Source organism: Narcine bancroftii, chromosome 13 (genome assembly GCF_036971445.1).
Source record: "Narcine bancroftii isolate sNarBan1 chromosome 13, sNarBan1.hap1, whole genome shotgun sequence".
NCBI classification, from domain to species: Eukaryota; Metazoa; Chordata; class Chondrichthyes; order Torpediniformes; family Narcinidae; genus Narcine; species Narcine bancroftii.
The window spans coordinates 7,265,491-7,286,044 of NC_091481.1; the positions used below are offsets into that span (position 1 = coordinate 7,265,491).

A 20,554-nucleotide genomic window follows, 5' to 3' on the forward strand; every position below is an offset into this window, starting at 1 on the left:
TTTTGCCCCAAAAAAAGGTCGAAATAGACCCTGAGAGCAAGATGTGGAACATGTTATGGAGAATAAAGAAATGGCAAAGAACTTTAATAAAATATTTTGCAGCAGGCTTTATGGTAGAAATAATGTGATAATCCTCTCAATAGTAAAAAAAACAAGGAAGGACTTAAATACCATCATCAGGACTAGATTAGGCAAACAAAAAGGTCTTGTTCCTAGAACCTAATGGTTGGCATCTTTGGTATAAAGAAGGCAATGGCTGTAATATTCCAAAAACCCTGGGAAACTACAATGGGTTGTAAAACTCCCAACAGTATATTTCAAAAAGGATGGGTCAGAAAAAAAAGCAAGTTACTGTAGGTCAATTAACTGAATGTCAGTTATTGGGGAAAAATTACAAGATTCCAACATTGCAGCTGATGATCATGACCAAAGGGAAGGGAAAAATCATGTCCGAGTTCATCAGGGAAGAATTGGCCAGAGTAGATAAAGGGGAGCCGGTAAAATGTAATATATTAGTTTTTCAAACGATGATTGACCTGTCACATACAGGAAAATACAAGGCCAAATACTATTGAGCCCCTGGCAGTTTTCAACCAGTTACACTGCAAGGAAAAATTGTGTTTTTAGTCCAAAAAACCCCAGGGCAACGGCGAGGGAGAACTGCTCTGCCCTGCTGGAGTCATACTGAGGGCCCATCACTGGAAATGTATGGGGGCTGCAAAGTGGCCTCTCTCTGCAACTGTGCAGTGTCTCATGTAGGGAGGTTGCAGACCTGCCCATTAACTACTGTCATTACAGGCAAAAGGATTATATGGTCACCTAGTTTTGGGATCTTCCTAAGCATCAGCTGGAGGAGGGACTGGACTGCAGAGTGGATTGTATTGGTTGGGAGATGTTGGGACCCTTTGAAAGAGATGCAAGAGGTGCTCACAAATTAGCAGCTAGCGATAAGTGGAGGCCTCTCAGGAGATGTGGACCACGCGAGACCCAGATGGAGCAGTGTGTTCGGTCTGTCAACGGAGAAGATAGTGCACCCCGGGATGACCTAATCCTCTCCACGACCTCACAGTTCTGGTCACCAATTCAATGGTCAATCAGCCACAGCAAATTCCCACAGCTTTATTGCTGCGGATACAGACCCAACACTTTCTGGTTTCATGGCACCCCATAGATGCCTCGTGGGATACCATGTGTGGTGTCACATGCCTCTATGCTTCCCCATGAATGGCAGGAATGGATTAAAGAGTGCCCCAGAGGGCTTGTGGAGATCTATATATTCTGTTCCTCTCATGCACCCACACAGCTGCAGTTGGAGCCACCCAACTCATCATGTCCACATCTGGCACTGCATAACTGCAATGTCACAACTGCAGTCTCAGGGAGGGGAGAGCTTGCAAGTGACTGCACAACTGGGAGTGGGGCCAGAACAAGCAGAGAAAAACTTCCCACCTTACTCTTCTCGCCACCCCCCCCCCACTCCCCAAGCCAGCAGCTAATTTGGATCTTGTTCACAATCAGCAAAAGGACAGTGCACAGGAATTCCTGCCTCAAGCTGGGTGACGTCACCGCAGAGCAGTGGCCTCCTGAGCTCAAGATTTACACCACTTAAAAAGAGCAGGACAGGAGAAACCCCCCCCCCCCCACAAATCCAATCGCACAGAAAGAAGGAATAGGAAAGAGACGAGACTCAACATGGCAGTGGCATCTAGTGGTGAAACTAAGAAGTACAATGTACACACAGTGCAATTTATTGTTAGAGACTTCTGGATGTTCTAACAGGCCATTTAAAACAGGACAACGGCCCACAAAGGCCTGCGGGCTTTAGTTTGCCCCCTCCCCCATTGTAAAACAAGTCCTCATGCAATATATTAGTGTTGAAGAATGAGCAGATAGTAATGAGTAGGATAAGGGGATCATTTTCAGAATGACAACCTGTTTACATTTTATATTTTAATAAGCCCAATGCACGGCAGCCAGATTGGCACGAGGAGAATTTTTTTCAGCCAGAGAGTGGCAAATCTGCGGAAATCATTGGTCACAGACATCATTTGGTATATTTAAAATGGAGGTTGATAGGTTCATTAGAAAGGGTGTCAAAGATACAAAGAGAAGGCAGAAGAATGGGGTTGAGAGGAAAACTACATCAGCCAAGATGTGAAAGGCAGAACAGACTCAATGGGCTGAATGGCCTAATTCTGGTTCTGTGGTCTTATTCAAGAGTATGGGAGAGGCAAGTTGTGAGAACACAAAAAGTTTACAGAGAGACATTGATAATTGATGTAAAAGGGTAAAATGTTACATGGTGTATAATGTAGGAACACAAATTTGTTCACCTTGTAAAGTAATATGATAATATTTTTTAAATGGAGGAACACTGCAGAAAGCAGGGGTTTGGGGGCCCTCATAAATTTAGCCCTGAAGGCTGGCATTCAGGTGCAGCAGGTCATCGGAAAGGCTCGTGGAATGCATGCATTTACTTCAAGAGGTTGGTGTATGATAGAAAAGACATATCCTTCCACTCTACAAGACACTCATTAGAACTCATCAAAAACAGGGCACAGTTCTTATTCCCTCATTTTAGGGATGTTACCATTGAAAGCAGTCTAGAAGATCACAGGGATGGGCCCAGGTTTGCAGAAATTGGGTTGAGAAAAGGCTGAACAAGTTTTACTGCATAGAAACCTCCACGTTGATCTTTTTGTCTATCAACACTAATCCCACGTATACATTAAGTCCATTATCCTTCTACGCCATGTCCATTTGAGGCCTCTAATTATATCTGACTCTACCATTTTCTCCAGCAGAGTTCCAGTTATCAACCACTGGGTCAAAAACTTCCCCTCAAATTTCCCTTAAAACTCCTTCCTCTTAATCAAGGTGAAAGATTCCGTCTACCCTGTCTATGCCTCATGCTCCATCGCTCGAGAAAAACAAACTGAGCTGTCCACAATCTCTCCCCGTAAATAGAATCATCCGACCCAGGCAACATCTGGTGCACCTCTCCTGCACTTTAGCTCATTCATGTCCTTCCTACAGTGTGGCGGTCAGAACTTCCCATTGCATTGCCACACACTTGTCAAAGTTCCATCTGCCAATGCACTGCCAACTTGCCATCTGATCCAGAACATAGAACATTACTGCACAGTACAGGCACTTCAGCCCATGATGTTCTGACCTAAATATTCCTACCAAGACAAAATACTAAACCCTTTTTACCTAGTAACCTTCCATTTTTTTTTTCTTTTATGCATGTGCCTGTCTAAGAGTCTCTTAAATTCCCATAATGTTTCAGCCTCCTCCACCACCACCAGGACATTCCAGGCTGTGTGTAAAAAGAAACTTACCCCTGACGTCTCCCCTAAATTTTCTTCCCTTTACTTTGTACAGATACCCTCTGGGGTTTGCTACTCCTGCCCTGGGTAAAAGGAACTGACTACCTGCCTTAATCTATGCCTCCCAGAATCTTGTAGACCTCCATTGCCACCTCTCATCTTTCTTCGTTACAAAGAGAAAAATCCTAGCTCTGCTACCCTTGCTTCATAAAACTTATTTTCCAATCCAGGCAACATCCTGATAAATCTCCTCTGCACCCTCTCCATAGCTTCCACATCCTTCCTATAATCTATAGTCTATAACAGCCTGAGACAACTTTCCTTGCTATCCACGTCACTGCCACCTTTAGCGTCATCCACAAATCTACTATTCATACTTCCTGTATCGAAACTGTGTAATGAATAATGTATCACACATGACAAGGGTTCCAGCACCAGATCTGCTGTTCTCACCCGAATTAAGGAGAACGCGAGGCAATCATTATAATATTTGATACCTTGGGGGCTTGATGGGTAAATGCTGGAAATGTTTCCCCTTACATCAAAACAAAACAACATAAGAAATAGAACCAGGAAAAGGAAAACATCCCATATGTATTTTTAATCACCTCCACGGTACCTTTGAGCATTTGTGAACATACCCTCCAAGATTCCCTGTTCCTCCACATTATTCAATATCCTCTCATTTATGGTGTCATTATTCAAGAAAATAAGAGGCTTGGATTTCCTGCAAGTAACAAAAAAACATAGCTGCGACAAAGAGGTTGCAACGGCATAAAAGATGCAAAGGTGACACAGTTAGCCTAGGAGTTCGTGCAACACCTTTACAGCGCCAGTGATAGGGACTGAGGTTCGAATCCCACACTATCTGTAAGGAGTTTGTATGTTCACCCCGTGTCTGCATGGGTTCTCCCCAGGGGCTCTGGTTTTCTCCCACTCTTTAAAATGTACTGGGTGTTGTAGATCAATTGAGCGGCACGGACTCGAGTTACTGTGTTGTATGTCTAAATTTAATTTATATATTTTAATGACATACGGCTGCCAACCGCTCGAAAACTGTAACATGTGTAAATTTCAGCCTGTCTCATCTTGCCAAAACAAGCTGAAACATAAGCACTCTGAACTGCAGGGTCACTCTCCAAACTATACCTCTGTCTGTAAACTTACCTCCAGTGTTTGCGACCCCAAATCTGGCCTCACACTTGCATTCCAGCGACAGGTTGTATTCGCTCATGGGTTCTACACCAGAAGTTGCCTAACTTTTCTTGCAGAGGCATTCTAGACTGCCCAGCTGACTGCTTGCCCACCTCAACAGATGGTGGTGAGGGAGCAGCAGTGATGATGGCCAGGAGAGGTCCCACTACCTGAGGAGCCAGGTGAAGTGTTCAGGTGACCCATCCGTCACATTGTGTGGAATCTGGAAGAGGAAAAGGGATGTATTGCAGCAATGTCAAGGGTCAGCAGGGGTGGCAGTCTGGACAGACTCATCAGGGCCACCACAACGGTCGTCACTGGAGTCAGCTGGCAATCAAGGTAAATAAGGATTGCAAGAAGGATAGTAAAACACACCAAACCAAACTTGATCAAATTATTTTTTCCAACATTAAAAAAGTACAGTCACATCAAAATAGAATATAGCTATAAAACTGCTGCAGATGACTTATGAAAATAGTGTGAATATATAAATTCTACAGTATTTACCATTACTGATGCATATATAATTCAGACAGGTTTCTTATCATTCAAAGTACACTATACAGCAAATATTCAGAATAAAGACTCAAGATCAATGATTATGACAAATAATTACATATTTCAACCATATTATTCAAATGTTTCTGCAAATGTTTCATCAAGCGGAGTTGAGTAAGAAATTAATTTTCAATTTACTCAGATCAGAATGTATCTAATTAACATACTGTAAAAGTTCAAAAATCCGGAGGCCAGAAATCCAGACCGCCCGAGAATCCGGACTTCTCGAAAACTCTCAAACTTTTAAAATTTAGCAGGCTTTGGTGTGCGTGCGCAAGTGCCACAGATGCACAGAAGTCACAGAAATGAGTGAATAAATATTTATTTTTTTGTATTTTATATGAAAAATGTTGCATTAATAAACTATCAAAATTTACCTGTTCATCTCTTCTTTAATCTTCTTAAATTTGAAGTTTAAAAGTACTGCCTGAGAATCTGGAAATTCCGGACTGACCCAATCCCAGAGCTGTCTGGATTTTCGGACTTTAACTGTATTGATAACTTAGTTTGCACATTTGAGGTGTATATATAAATATATTACACACATATACAGACAATAGTGTTTTACTTACATGTAATCATAGCCAGTTTTTGTATGTTTGAATCAGTGTTCTAAATTCTTATAAATTCCTCACCAGTGTTTTTTTTCACTCTGCTCCAATGTTTTAAAGCCTAGGTAACTCCAACTGCAAACATTGAAGCATTTATTTCTGTTTATTTCTATTTAAAACCATTAAAAGTTAATGGTTGTTTAGCTTCTTGGATGTAAATTGGGCTATGTCATTTCAAAAGAAAGGGGCAAAATCTAAAGACAAAACAGCAAAGCAAACTGGTCCAGTACTCATTTAATCCCTGCTCAAACACCAATCGGTACAATGACTTCCAACCAAGAGAACGTGTTATTAATAATCAAGTAGTTTACAATTCCAGCACAGTTTCTACCAGTTATTATGTTAAGAAAATCTGTAGAGCCCATAATTCCTATGAATATATTCAGCAGACAGATGTAATTGACAGAGTAAAAGATTAAAGTCTTATTTTATCACCTTGCATTTCGCTATTGTTCAGAGTGAAAACAAATGCATGCTAACATTAGAAAATATTTGGTAGTTCTCCTTTTCTTATACATTAACGATTGCATTTTCATATTGTATTCCTCTTAAGTGTGATGGGGCACTGATTGCTCCGCAGACTCTGTATACCTGTGCGAGTGTAGGAAGAAAGCATGTGGGTAGGTTTGCTGCTTGCATTATAATTGCCTGCCCAATTTTGTCTGAGGGGAAATGCAGCCCAGTAGGGTAACCTTTTTTTTGGAAAGTTACAAGGCAAGCGATCACAATTCATAACATGCTGGGATTTCAGACCAAAATCTGGAAAAGTTGTTGTTAAATCAACCTTTAAAATTGTCACGTCAAGGTGACACACCGACAATTCAAGACCCACCTGCACCGTGAGAGGCGGAATTTTGACCAATTCTTTAAAAAAAATCTTACAAATCAAGAAAGTTGTGGTACATTATTGAGATGTTTGCTTCATTCTGCTGGAGGCCTGGGTTCGAACTTCACTGCTGCTCAATTCTAGAACACAAGCAGTGCAAGCTCAACAACTTGAAACGCTGGGACGGCTATTCAGTTTTGAGTGTTTTACGGGATTCATAAATTTTAGCAACAATATGTACTGGGGAGATACCACGTGTACATGGTTAGGAATTTTTCAAATATTTTAAACTATTCTATAAACAATTTCTTTTGTATATATTTTTTTTTAATCCAGTGAAGTTATCTTAAAAGTCAGTTCTGTTTCCTTAATGCTCATCCCATCACTTTTTTAAAAAAGGAGGGAAGCATGCATCTTAAAGCAACACTGATTCTGGGATGGTCCGTCTATCCACCTGAGGGTTTCCATAATGTTGGTGCTGGGGATCAAGAGGGGTTGGATGTGGATATTGCGTTTGTGCATGTGTATCAGAATACGGTGATGTTCTATTATAGATATTGCTACCAGTCACAGGCATGCCAGGATAGATAAACTCAGGAAGAAGAGTCTGTTGGGCATTACGGAAACTAGGCGATCTCTGCATACTTCCTCTGTACCTCATGTCAGTTTCCTGGCTCCATTGCCGTTCATATTGCTCTTGCCTTTTTTTGAAGTCATGTGGATATTCTGGCGAGTGCTGCTGGGTGCCTTCATACGGGACTGGATGCCTTACATAATTGGTGGAATTTACTGCCTCGTACTGTCCACTGTGATCTAAGGGCTGCGCCGTAGTGCTGACAGTCTGGGAAGAGTCTGAAAATTGACGACCTGTATTTAGGTAATTCATACTAGTTTCTTCATAGTTCGACAGATGTGCTAACTTTGTAACATTGGGTCTACTGACATGACTTGGCTGACCTCCAGACAGATTGTAACTGTACTGTGACAACACAGGCAAGTCTTTAGATCTGCTTGGGGAGTACTGAGGGAGGGTACCATGGTACCCAGGAGGACTACTGTAGAACGGCGGCGAATGCAGCTGGCGCTTTGTTGAAGATCTTTGGTTAGAATTTACTGATACAGAATGAGTCCGAGCAGGTCTTGATGCTGCATTGGCACTGACGGCCTTGCTTGAAAACTGTGTGGGCAACATCTTTGAGGGGCTGGTATTTTTCAATGTAGCTTCTTTAGAGAGTGCATTATTTTGTGCTGCGCTTGCTTTCCTATTTTCCACCATTTCCTCAGCACAAATCTCATATTCATGATCAACTCCAGGGACGTTGTCATATTCGGAGGCATTTGAGGCCCTCTTTGCTTCATCCACTTCAATGATCAACCCTTTTGTTCTGCCTGTGAACACATGCGTCTCCTCTGGACTGGAATGGGAGTTTGGTGTGTGATGATTTTCAGTTCTGCCCCTGCCATCGACAGAATGTTTGTAAGTTGCTTCTGAAAATTTCTGACCTGAAGGCTTGTTCCACTTTGGTGCAAATTCCTTTCTGACACTTGGATTGGCATTCGAGTTCTGGTTGGCAGTGGCATGGCTCAGAGGCTTGGGATTGCCTTGCGTCATTGGGCGCTGAGATGGCAGCCCGTGCTGTTTTAGCACATCAAGGTCTGGCAGGACTTTCACTTTGCCTCCCTGATGCTCCACGAAGCCAGTCCTGTGGGATTTCAGGGCTGGCTTCTCCAAAGAGCTCTTCTTCGTTCTGCTGTCAGGCTGCTTCTCCGGTGAAGCCTTTTTATCTTTTCTCCTCAAAACTGGTGGTCCTCCTTTCATGACATTATTCTGCCCATTCGTCATGTGATTAAGAAAAGGTGGCTCTTGGTGCTCAATGGGCATTTGGCCAAGTGACTTCTGTGGAAGTTCTTCGGGTTTACCTGGAATTTAATAACAGAGCAGATTTTTTTTTTAAATCAGACCCTTCACTCCTACATTTTATACGGATGGATATGATTGTTTTGCAAGCAGGCATTCCGTATTAAAAAAAATCTAAAATTCACAATAAAGGAAAGACATTAACATTTGACCATTTGTTGTGATTTCCCCAGTATCGAGGCACCAAAATCTTCACTTGAGAGTAAATAGTGGAAGAAGGATGCCTTATGGTTAGTAAGGGATTACTTAAGGTGGAAAAATAAGGTTGAGAACCACTGTCTTATGTAGTCTACAATTTCAATGTTTCCAAAACGCACGGGCACATTTCAATGACATGAACTACTGTTATCATAAATGTTTCAATCCTTAATTTTTCACAGCAACCTATAATAAGCAGTGTTCAATAAAATAAGAGGCTGAGAGGTTATAAACCTTGGTAGAAAAGATGGTTCAGTGATTCTCAATTCTCAGGTGCAGAACAGTGTTGAAATGCATCTGAAAATGTAACCTTTAAAATACACTTATCAGGTTTATGGGGCAGCTTAATTTGGCTTCACGATAATTACTTTGGCAAGAATCACAACAGAAAAAAGGGCAACAGGTGCCCATGGCAACAAAATTAATTACACCAGGCAAAAATGATGCTCGACTCCATGGGCTGATGTAATTTATGACTTAGATTTGTTTCTTTCAATGGGAATTATGCTTCAAGTTCACCAGATTCCTTTGTGAGTAAAACCTTTGCATAGCCATAAGACTGAGCATTAAAGTCCAAGAGATTAGTTTTGCTGTGTTGGTTTTGTTAATGTTAACAGTGAAAGTGATTTAAATGAAATCCCAGTCACAAAACAAATGAGCTCAACTGGGACCCTATCCCTGAATGTTATACATTAGATCCAGGACTAAGTGTGGAAGCAAAACCTTCAACACACTAAGACCAGCATGCGAACTGAGGGTAAAATAAAAATCCTCTATTCAAACTGGTAACCATTTACTTTAAGGAATTAAATAATTATAATTGAGGACAAAAATCCAATATAAGTACAGGTGACCTCTACATTACGATGGGGTGATGGGAGGGGGGGGGGTGCGTTCATGCTCCTACAAAATGGTTGATGTTGCAACAAAGAACGGTTATAAATTTTATTGCGTGACTCAAACTTTCACACAACAAACTGGGAATTCTGTAAGGCCAAGTTTCCATTACTTGAATGGCTGTGATGTATACCTTCATCAGCTGCTAGCACACTCACTCTGGAGCACAAGGATGCACCGTTCTCGCTGACGAACATCAAATGTTGCAACACCAGAAAAATTGCTCATCCAAAATAAAAGCAGAAAGCACTAGATTAAAAAGAGGAAGAAATCAGGCTGAGTCAGCATCACAGATGGATGAGTGGATAAGAATGATCAGTCGTCCATCTGTGACATTGGCCCCCAGTGTGTTTATTTCCTCTCTGGATGTGGAGGGCATGCCCAGCCTGACCTGCAACTCCTATACTGCTCTGAATGCTCTTCTGTCTACGGCCGCTCTCACTCTCCAACCACTCCACTCCCATTCACTCGTTGGCCAGACAACCTTGTTCACAGCTTCTCCCCCTTGTTCACAGCTGGTCATACACCGCCGCTTTTCTCTCCTTCCCAGTTCTAACCAAGGGTCTTTGATCTGAAAGTTACCCGTGTCTCTCAGCACAGATGCAGCCTGACCTGCTGAGTATTACTGGCAGTTTATATTTGTGTTTTAGATCTCCAGTATAAGCAGTTTTGTTGATTTTTCAGTTATTCGTCCATCTCAGCCTTATTATGAATTACAGATAGAGCAAAACTGGTGCAGGGCTTGGTTAATAGTTAACTGCTACTTCAAAGAATTAATTTTATGAAGATTTGTCCATATATTTTAGTGCATTATGTATTTGCAAGAGCAAATACTTGTTACAGCCCCAAAAACCTATTCCATCATAAGATTTCATGGGATTTTTCTATTTCCCATATAACTAAAGTGGAAAATATTTTAACCCTGAAATACTGTACAAGGACAAGAATTTTCTTAATGAACCTGTAACTATACCTAATGTAAGATTATCATAAGGTAAAATAACATTTAAAAATTTGGAAATGCACCACTAACATCTTAAAAAATAATTAGTTTTGACTAGAAGGAGATCAGTTTCTGAGAAGTGTGGATATACTTGTCTTGTTTAAAGCAGAATATTAATTTTTCCCAACACAGCAAGATCCTCATCTCGTCCAAAAAATAAATGAGAACTAAATCCAATTGCACCACTCACCTCACACTGACCAATTCTGTGATTGGGAGGCCCCAATGCCTCCGTTCAAAGAGATTTGGAGCAACAATCTTTGTGAAGTACTGCAACCTGCCTGGGTCTGCCAAGTGGGAGACTTTAGAACATCTTGCCCTCCATTTTAGTCTCCCTACAAAAGTATTTCCTAAAATCTAATTCTTCAAAAGTGATTCTGGCCCAGTTCTGCCATGACATTAGGGTCCGATTTCATCGCACAAAATGCCTGGAGCTGTTTTGTTGCTATAAAAATGCACTTGTGGATTATTCTTTTACAAATTTGCATGTGTGGTCATTAATCCAGTGGAATAACTACAATTGCTCTTTAAAAAAAAAATGAATTTAAAAAAACACATTTTGGCTTTTGAATTTTTTCAATAGTTAAACACATTTTGATTAAAGATCAGTTTTTTCTTAAAATGTTTTTAAAGGAGATGATAAAAGTTGCTAGTGTTTTGTGTTTTACACTTAAAGCTTAATACCTTGCATTATGTTCCGTGCCAATTACCACAACACTCTTTCTAATTGATGATGACCCTTCCTTGCTCTGAAACCCCGTGTTAAAAACTAGATATCCACATGTGCCACAATGTCAAAACATCAATCACGAGGTGACGTGCTGACATTTTCAATAAAGGGATTGTGCCAAACAAATATTTTGCCTTTTCTTTGAATAATCCATGCATCTGATGGTGAAACACATAAGAAAAGATACAATGCAGGGATTCCAAAAGAAGCCAGTGATAGAAAGCCACTAATTCACAAAGCAAGAGTACTTCTCCAGATGCAACAGTAACAAAAGGGAGAAAGCAACACTCCTGTCCATGATCACACAACCGTATCCAAAATTAATTAAAACCCACATATGAAAACTGATTTGGAAAAACAGAAACATCTTTGATCAGAATTAATTTTTGAGATCACGAATCAAAATACTGCAGCCTCATCGCCCTTGGCCTAAAAACAAGTGGCAAGATGATTAACAACAACTCAGTGTTTGATGTTCCCAACCTTTTGTGAATTTCAAAATTAATTCTTGCATCAGTCTGATGGAAACCATTGGAACAAAAGTTCTTTGATAATTCTCCCCTCTGATTTTCTCTGCTCTGCAGTCCTGGGAAATGCCAGGAACATCAACCCACTCAATGATGCCAATTAAATGTCCAATTGGAAAGAGGAGAATGCAAAAGAGGGCAAAAGTAAAGCAGAGAGGGCAACGAGAAAGATGCTCTATCACTGACTTACATCGCAATTCAATATCTTAAATTGATTTTATTTTGTCCAGAGCTTGTTTGGAAAGCGGAAACATTTTCCAAGTTCATATGAGACAACAGACGAGAAAATCGGTCATCCTGAGACGCCTGCAACCTCCTCTGTCCCACATAATAATGAACGGGGCAATCTTGAGCTTGATTTACCATCTTCATCACAAACAATAGCATTTTGAAAGAGTAAAGAATTCCTGCCTTCAATTATGATACCATAGTATAGACTTTTGGCTTTGATTTTAATGATAACAATTCAAAGTTCAAATTATTGTCAGAGCACATATACGACAAACCTGAGATTCATTTTCTAAGATAAATCTAAGGTAAAAATAAGATAAATATTGCACAATACTTCAAAAGCTTTCAAAGTTGGTTCCAAGAGCAGAATGATTAAAGCCAGTGATTTAGAAATCTAAGATCATTTGCAGGTTCAAATTTACCTCTCCCTTTATCTGGATTGTTCAGATCTGGCTGTTTCTATTACTACCCTCTGTACAAATGCAAATGTTTGTTAATACTGCATTTTCACATGCTGAATTCTATGAATGTGGAAAACAGTGACTATTTTAGCCAAACTTCTAAATTAAATAAAGAAGTGGATAACAATTGTTACTGTAGAGATGAAAGGGGGCCCAAAAGAGTAAACTGCTCCCTGACAACCCACCAGAGCCCCAGCTTCCAAACTTCTTTAAAAGTGGATAATTCACCTGAAAATTAAAAGAATATTGAGGTATTAATAGGATTAACATCCAACGTTCAATTAATGTTCAATCTGCTAATCTGGCATCAAAATCCTAAGCAGGGCTGATTTCCACAGGTGTTCCACGGAGAGCATTCTGACTAGTTGCATCACTGTCTGATATGGACGGAGTGGAAAAGGCTAGAGGGGTTTATAAACTCAGCCAGCACCATCATGGGCATCAATCCTCACTCAACCTAGATCATCTTTAGAGGCAGTGTCTCAAGAAAGCAGCCTCTATCAAGGTACCATCAAATCCCAGGCCATGCCCTTTTCTGACTGCTACCATCAGGACAGAGGATCAGAATTTTAAGACACACACTCAATGTTACAGAAATAGGTTCTTCCCCTCCATCAAGAGATTTCTGAATGGACAATGAACTGAGAGACAGTATCTCACTTTTTTTCACTAATTATTTTTAAATATTGTATTTACAGAATTGTAACTTATAGCAATTTTGCACCATAATACTGCTGCCGCAAAACAACAAAGGTGGTGGCACGTTCATTGAAAATAAACCTAACTCTGACTATCAGAGTTTTAGTGTAAAGGTCCGTTTTTTAAACATTGGTTTAGAAACATTCTTCTGAGAAGAAAATCTGTCCTTGCACAGTCGTGTACACTGGAGAGATAGTATAGTGAATCACTCTGAAGCATCAGCACAAAGGACTATTCAATAAATATCCACGAGTTGTGATAATAGTTCAAGAACAGAACAAAACAAACTTATTACACATAATTATTCACTGCCATCTGCTGGCAGTATACTCAACTGCTTGTCACATCACAATTTTATTCCCAGATCTACCTGTGTGTTTGAGTTGATCAATGAATAATATTTTCTGTGTGGTATTTTGCACACATCTAAAACAATTAAAATCTAATCATTTCAAGGTGATCAAATACTTAAAGTTAAAATGACTATTTAGCATTCCTAAGCACAAGCTTCGCATTCCTAAGACACACATCAGAACATGAACTTCATCCCAAACTGGAACCAGCAAGGTATTGACGCGATGAAAATTTCTGTTCAATGTAACATAAAGAAAGCCCTCTACTGTAACCTCATGTTTCAAGAGAATTTATTATTTAATCTTAGCAAAAACTAAATTGAGTAAAAATATTCTGGACACCATCATTTACTGCAGTATGATTTATTTCATACTTACAACATTTATTTGCTAATCGTCAGCCTATTTCAATTGTTGGACAGATGTACAATTACATCTTCTGGAACTGTTAACCTTTCCTGCATCTCACTGGAAGAAGATCACCAATGTTGCACGACTTTCAGAGCCCTTTGATTACAATCCTTTGCTAACTGTTCAATAAAATCAAGCTTTGCCATTTAGTTTAACAAATTAGGAAGTTGATTAAATTAAAACAAATTTGTCCCCTGATCATTTTATAAATTTCTGCAGTGCTCTCACTAAAACATTTGATCTTTTCAAAAGTAGGTTACTCAGAACTGGAGAACTGAGGCCACACCAGCATTTTATCAAGGTTCAGCATGAATTACTCTACACTCAAGATCTCACAAGCTTCTTCAACCACCTTCTCAAATGGTCCAGTAAAATATGTATCCATGGTCCCAAACTGCTTTGTTCTTCTACCCTCAAGTTCACGTTCTCTCTTATTTTTTTCTTATCAAAGTGAAACATTTCCCATTTCCCAGCATTTAATGGGAAATTTAATCTGTTTTCTTTCTCTTATTTCTGTTCTCCTCCCATTTTCTGTCATCTGAAAATAGGGATATTGCAATTTTTCCCCCCAAGAATAAAGTTTATTCATAACAAGTTATTTACTGAAAGGAAAACCATTCAAAGTCTTTTCACATTGTCAGTGTCATATCCATACATTTCCAGCAATGTATATAGGGACATTGAGCCTCATCTACTCAGGTTCAGGTCTTGAGTGTGTGTCAAGAAAATCAATGCTCTTTGTACCAACCATTTAGGAAATTCACTGAACACTTAACTACAGTCCCAAAAACAATATTTAATGCCACTCTTTTCTGTTAGCTTTCCAATTTTCTATCCATGCTGTTAAAGCCCATTTTATTTTCTGCTCTTAAATCTCAATTACAAGCACTTTGAGTCTTACCTTATGCAATATAGTCTTTATATATATATCTATATCTCCCACATTTTTTTCTCACAACCCCATCTGTTAGATTATCACTCCAGCCTTCAAATACTCACTCTACATTAAATCCCTTTAAAATAAGATGACCCAGGGTTTCATTGGTTGCACCTGAATGCAAGGTAGAATCAGAATTTATTGTTATGAATATGTTTTGGAATTCATTGCAGGTGGAAATATTGCTATAAATTACATTTTTAAAATAAATAAATTAGTGCAAAAGAAGTGTCTATGGTTCATTTTGTATTCAGGAATCTGATGGCAGAGGGGAAGAGGCTGTTTCAGGCTCCTGTACCACGTTCCTAATGGTTGCAGTGTGAAGAGGGTGCAGCCTGGGTGATGAGAGTCCTTGAGCATAGAGGCTGCTCCTTGAGACTCTATGATGGCACTGGCTGAGTTCACCACTCTCTGTAGCCTTTTCCTGTCCTGTGCATTGGCACCTCCATTCCAAACAATGATGCACCCAGTCAGAATGCCCTCCATGGTACACCTGTAGAAATTTGCAAGTCTTTGGTGACATTCCGAATCTCCTCAAACTCCTCACGAAGTATAGCTGCTGATGAGCCTTTCTTCGTGATCGCAAAGACATGGAGGGCGCAGGATAGGTCTTCCAAAATGTTGACATTTAGGAATCTGAAGTTCTTTACCCTTTCCACTGCTGAGCCATCGGTGAGCACTTTTCTGTGTTCTCCTAACTTCCCCTTCCTGAAGTACACAATTAGTTCATTATTTTGATAACGTTGAGTGCATATGTTGTTGTTGTGACACCACAAAGGATTGTACACCAACCTTGCAGGGTTTTTTTTTCGCCCCCCCCCCCCCAAGCCTGGCTGATATTTTAATTCACGTTAAGTGACGGTTGATTTCTGAGCTTGGATTTCTGAGCCAGGATCAATGGTCTGGTGTTCCCCACATCAAAAAGCATTGAATGTGTCAAGTCAAGTCAAGTTTAATGTCAGCTGATTGAACAAGTACAATCTGGCGAAACAGCGCTCTCCTCAGTGCAAAACATGCAGACACACAACCAGACATAATACATACACAGACAACCAATACATATATGAATCCTTGGATTCATAGATACAAATAAATTTTCTGTCGAGATATGTGTGGGCAGAGGTGGAAAGTCAGCTGTTGCAAAATGGTGCGTTTATATACTGAAATAGAAGTTCAGATTTCCTGTCTTTTTTTTGCGTTAAAATTATATTTGGAACGTGTCTTTTGCATGCATTGAGATTCTCCAATTCACTTTGCCAACCTTTTCATTAGGCACTTATTGAGTAACCAATTAAAAATTCAATTCCTAAGTCCCAAGTTAGTTTTGGTAAAGACTCACAATCAATAAATGCTTATTGAAAAGATATAGTACGATTCAAATATCTTCGCAAACATTATGAATGCCAATAAAAAAAAACTACATTCATCGCTCTACCAAAGCATACCACCTGTGCTGTGGTTTGCATCTTGCAGCGTAGCCTCTGTATTTCTGTTCATGAATGTCTTCTGCAGACAGTAGTCATTGATACATCCACACCCACCTCCTGAAGAGTGTTTCTAATCTATCTTTCATACTTTTCCTGTTTCTGTCAGACATATGTTTGGGGATCTTTTTCTTCATTATGATGAGAATTCTTCTGTTATCAGCAGTGGAGATCTTCCTTGGAATACCAGTCCCTTTGTGATTACCGAGCTCACCAGTAATCTTTCTTTCTTCTTAATGATGTTCTAAACAGTGGATTTGGTAATCTGAAGGTTTGGGCGATGTCTCTTCCTGTTTTATTCTTTTTTTCCCAGCCTCGTAATAGCTTTTTTAACTTTTATTGGCACAACTCTGGTCCTCATGTTGGAAAACAGCAACTAGACTCCAAACATGATCAAAAGCTTATGAGCAACCCGAGCTCTCTTAAACCTGCACCAATGAACCAATTAAACATCCCTGAGTAATCACCAACACCTGTGAAGCAAATGTCCCAAATATTATGGTGCCCTAAAATGAGGGGACAAGAAGGACCATAATTTCTACATATTCAAACCAAAAAGTATACAAATAACCCTGAATAAAATCTAGAAGATGCACTTTAATCATGTGTAAATTGTTTGATTACAAATTGAAAACAGTGGAGCACAGGGGCAAATAGAGGAAAAAATAGTATCTTTGTCCCAACATTATGCAGGGCCACTGTGTGCATATAAATCACTTGCAAGTATGTGTGCTACATCTATAAATGTATTTGCATGTTTTTACACCAAGGTCTGAAGAACACTGCTTCGTCCAGTTGTACTTGTACAATTGTATAATAATAAACTTAAACTTGTTTCACGTTTAGTGCCATCCAAGGACATGGCACACAGAAATGAAAAAATCTTGCCAGAAATGACGTGAAAACAGAACAATGTTGTCCTAGAATCTTTACAGATTGTTTAATTCTTTATTTGCAAGAAATAGAGAAATGCAACATATTTAAACACATGGTGTGGAGTAGAAAACTCACCTGGTGGCGGAATGTCCAGTTTACTACGCTTCAGCTCAGACATGGAATTTTGAAGTTGATCTATAACAAAGTCATCTTCAAAGAAAAAATCCTTGGCCAGAGACTCCTGCAGAAACTCTATCAAGTCTTCCATTGCTAACTTCATCATGTGCTCTGTAAAAACAAATGGACCTTTATGGCAGTTTTGAAGGGGGGGGGGGGGGGCGGGGGAAGGGATTCTCCTTCCACCTCTGCGATATTCACCATTTTCTTGGCCAAGCAAGCAAACACCATGCACTCTCGCATGCAGCAGACCTGGTCAGACCGCCTTCCACTTTCATCTTACCAGCAGCCAATGCCAAGCTTTTGCTTAGAAACACTTCTACGCTATGTTAGACAAATCAAGATCTCCAGGTGTGAAAACATCATCTTAATCATACACGCAGCCACTTTGTGGAACCGAATGCTGTTACAAAACTGCATTGATCTGCTGCTCGGCACTTTGAATGTGGACTTTCTCAATATATCTGTCACCAATCCAAATTAATTATCTAAATGAGAAGAAGAATATTACATAGAACACTACAGAACAATACAGGCCCTTTGGCACCCGATGTTGTGCTGACCTATATATTCCTACCAAAAAAAAACTAAGCCCTTCCTACCTCATAACCCTCTATTTTTACTCCATCCATGTGCCTGTCTAAGAATCTCTTAAATGCCCCTAAAGATTTCAGCCTCCACCACCACCCCTAGCACCCCAGGCCCCCACAACTCTCTGCGTAAAAAAAACTTAGCTTGATGTCTCCCCTAAACTTCCCTCCCTTCACTTTGTGCAGAGACCCAGTTGACCAGGAAACAGGATTCCATTAAATTTCACAATTATTCTAGATTTGGAGAAGGTGGCTATTTTAAGAGCTCACAAATCACAGTTGAAAGACAATAATGTACAAACTCTCTTGAACATCATTGGGTATCAATGTAAAGAAGATGGTGCAGAAGGCTCTTGGATGAGATCTCGGGCCAAGTTCTCCTAAGACTAATATTAATGATTATCCTGTCAAGAAGGCCAAAATCAGGTAACTTAATCCAGGAACTAAAACCGACCTTTGAGTCTACACAACTCAATACCAGATCATTTAATACTTGTTTTACAACTCCTTAAAAATAATGCATTCACAAAATGATTGGATGTGTTGCACACCTCTATAATTGAAGAACCAAACCAAAGTATGATTTTTCTTCAGCAAATGTTTGACCAGTTACGTCACCAGTTTAACCTTTGGCTAGCATTAAACACGATTGTACTGAGTGTCTGATGTCCCAGCTACACGGTGAACATTAATCCTAATCTAAAGTTTCTGACCATTATTCAGTGACCCGCTTGAATATTTGATATAATGCTATCAGGAGAAAAGGGTAAGATAGATTTCAGCTGCAATTTCTGTCAAATATTCTGCTAACTGTCATGATCTCTAGTGAAGTTACTTTGGTAAAATTATTTCAGCGCTTCACAGCAAGTGATCGATTTTCCACTTAAAACATAATACCAATAAAGGGGAAAAACACACGGGTACAGATTTCATTGAAGCCAAGATAAATCCAAAACTAGTTTACTTGTATTAGGCTTGTTTCAACGCACCATGGAACACAAAGTTATTGTGGTCATTACATGCCAAACAAAAGTTATGCAAGTTGTTTCAACTATCTTAATTTACATGGATTTGCTCCTCAGATATTGAATTCATTTTAGGAGGTTACTGTTCAGTAATTTCTGCTCTCAAACCAGGATTATTTTTTTAAAATTACAAATCACATTACAGTCATTGGGCCAGCCCAGATTTTCAGATTCTCAGGCGGTACATCTGTGGTGCTTACTCAATACACACACACACATGCACGTGCAATGCCTTCATGCACGCATAAACCGTGTTTTCTAGAAGTCCAGATTCTCGGGTGATCTGTATTTCTTCCATCTGGATTTTTGGACTTTTACTGTATTTGGCTCTGTGCTTAATGTAATTTTTAACAGTAAGCATAAAGCATAGAACCTATTAAGGTTCATCCTAGCATTAAAAGAGTCTTCTTGAAAGCATCATTGATTTGTATTTACATAGTGTTCCCAATAAAAGGAAATGCCTCAAAGCATTTAACAGGATGGTTATAAAAGTCACAGAGATATTTGGAAAGATTAACACTGGGACAAGGGTAGATTTTAAGATGCTTCTTAAAAGGAGTAAGGTAGATTCAGAGAATATTAAGAGGGGGTAAAAGGTGGTAAAGCTCATGAAGGAAATCCAACACCATGCGCACTAATCCACAGCCCATCAAATCTACCCACCATTCAGTCAGGAGCTGGTCCATTTTCCCCCTCAGCCCCACTGCCCGGCCTTCTCCCCATAACTTTTGATGCCCTGGCTCATCAAGGACCTATCAATCTCTGCCTTAAATACATCTAATGACCTGGTCTCCTCAAGAGCCTGTGGCAACAAATTCCCCAGATTTACCACCCTCTGGCTGATGTTCTGATGAAGTGTTTCAAACCTGTAGTTTACCTTTGTTTGTCATTCCACAGATTCTGTCTGATTTGCTGAGAGTTTCCAATGTTTTTTGTTTTTATTTCTGATTTTCAGCATCTGCAATATTTTCTTGACTTTCATTTATGGTTTATTATAAAAGATCATCGACTAGTTATTTTTCTTAAATTTTTAATTTAATTACATGTAGACATGCAGCATGGTAACAGGCCCTTCTAGCCCACAATCCCATGCTGCTCAATGACATCCAATTGACCTACAACCCCCGTACATTTTCAAAGGTGGGAGGAAACTGGAGCACCTGGAGGAAACCCACATAGACTCCCTACAGACAGCACGGGATTTGAACCCATTTGCAGGCACTGTAACAGGGTTGCGCTAACCGCAATTCCTTCCCCAATTGTGGCCACGAGCTATTTTTCTGTTTCTATATCAAACTTCCACCAGATACAGATTGTTCTTTATGCATTTAATGATGTTACTGTCAGACTAACTCATTTCAAATACATCTTTAAAAGATTATATCAAAGCCCATCATTTAATGACAACTTTTGCGAGCTTGTTAGATGAGATATTTTGAGCAATTTAATGAAACATGAACATTTCCTCTGACCTCCGTTGTACATCGGTGCCAAAGGTTTCAAAAGATTCTGTGCG

At 39.7% G+C, this 20,554-nt stretch overlaps 1 protein-coding gene across 13 annotated transcripts in view; it reads right to left on the reverse strand.

The window, feature by feature from the left end:
- The window catches only part of usp6nl (USP6 N-terminal like), a 955,431-nt gene that overhangs the window by 824,470 nt on the left and 110,407 nt on the right, over nucleotides 1–20,554 (reverse strand). For 6 of the 13 annotated variants that reach the window (XR_011348150.1, XR_011348152.1, XR_011348156.1 and 3 more), the window contains exons 13-16: nucleotides 17,382–17,534; nucleotides 7,178–8,441; nucleotides 4,500–4,749; nucleotides 3,974–4,059 (exon numbers count right to left, since the gene is read on the reverse strand). Coding sequence is in view for 1 of the 13 variants with exons in the window: in XM_069908956.1 (XP_069765057.1) it covers nucleotides 6,937–8,441; nucleotides 17,382–17,534 (1,658 nt within the window). In the remaining 12 variants the exon portion in view is untranslated. Of the gene's footprint in view, nucleotides 1–3,940; nucleotides 4,060–4,499; nucleotides 4,750–5,912; nucleotides 8,442–17,381; nucleotides 17,535–20,554 lie in introns of those variants that run through there. The other 7 variants (XR_011348145.1, XR_011348146.1, XR_011348148.1 and 4 more) reach the window with 4 other exon arrangements.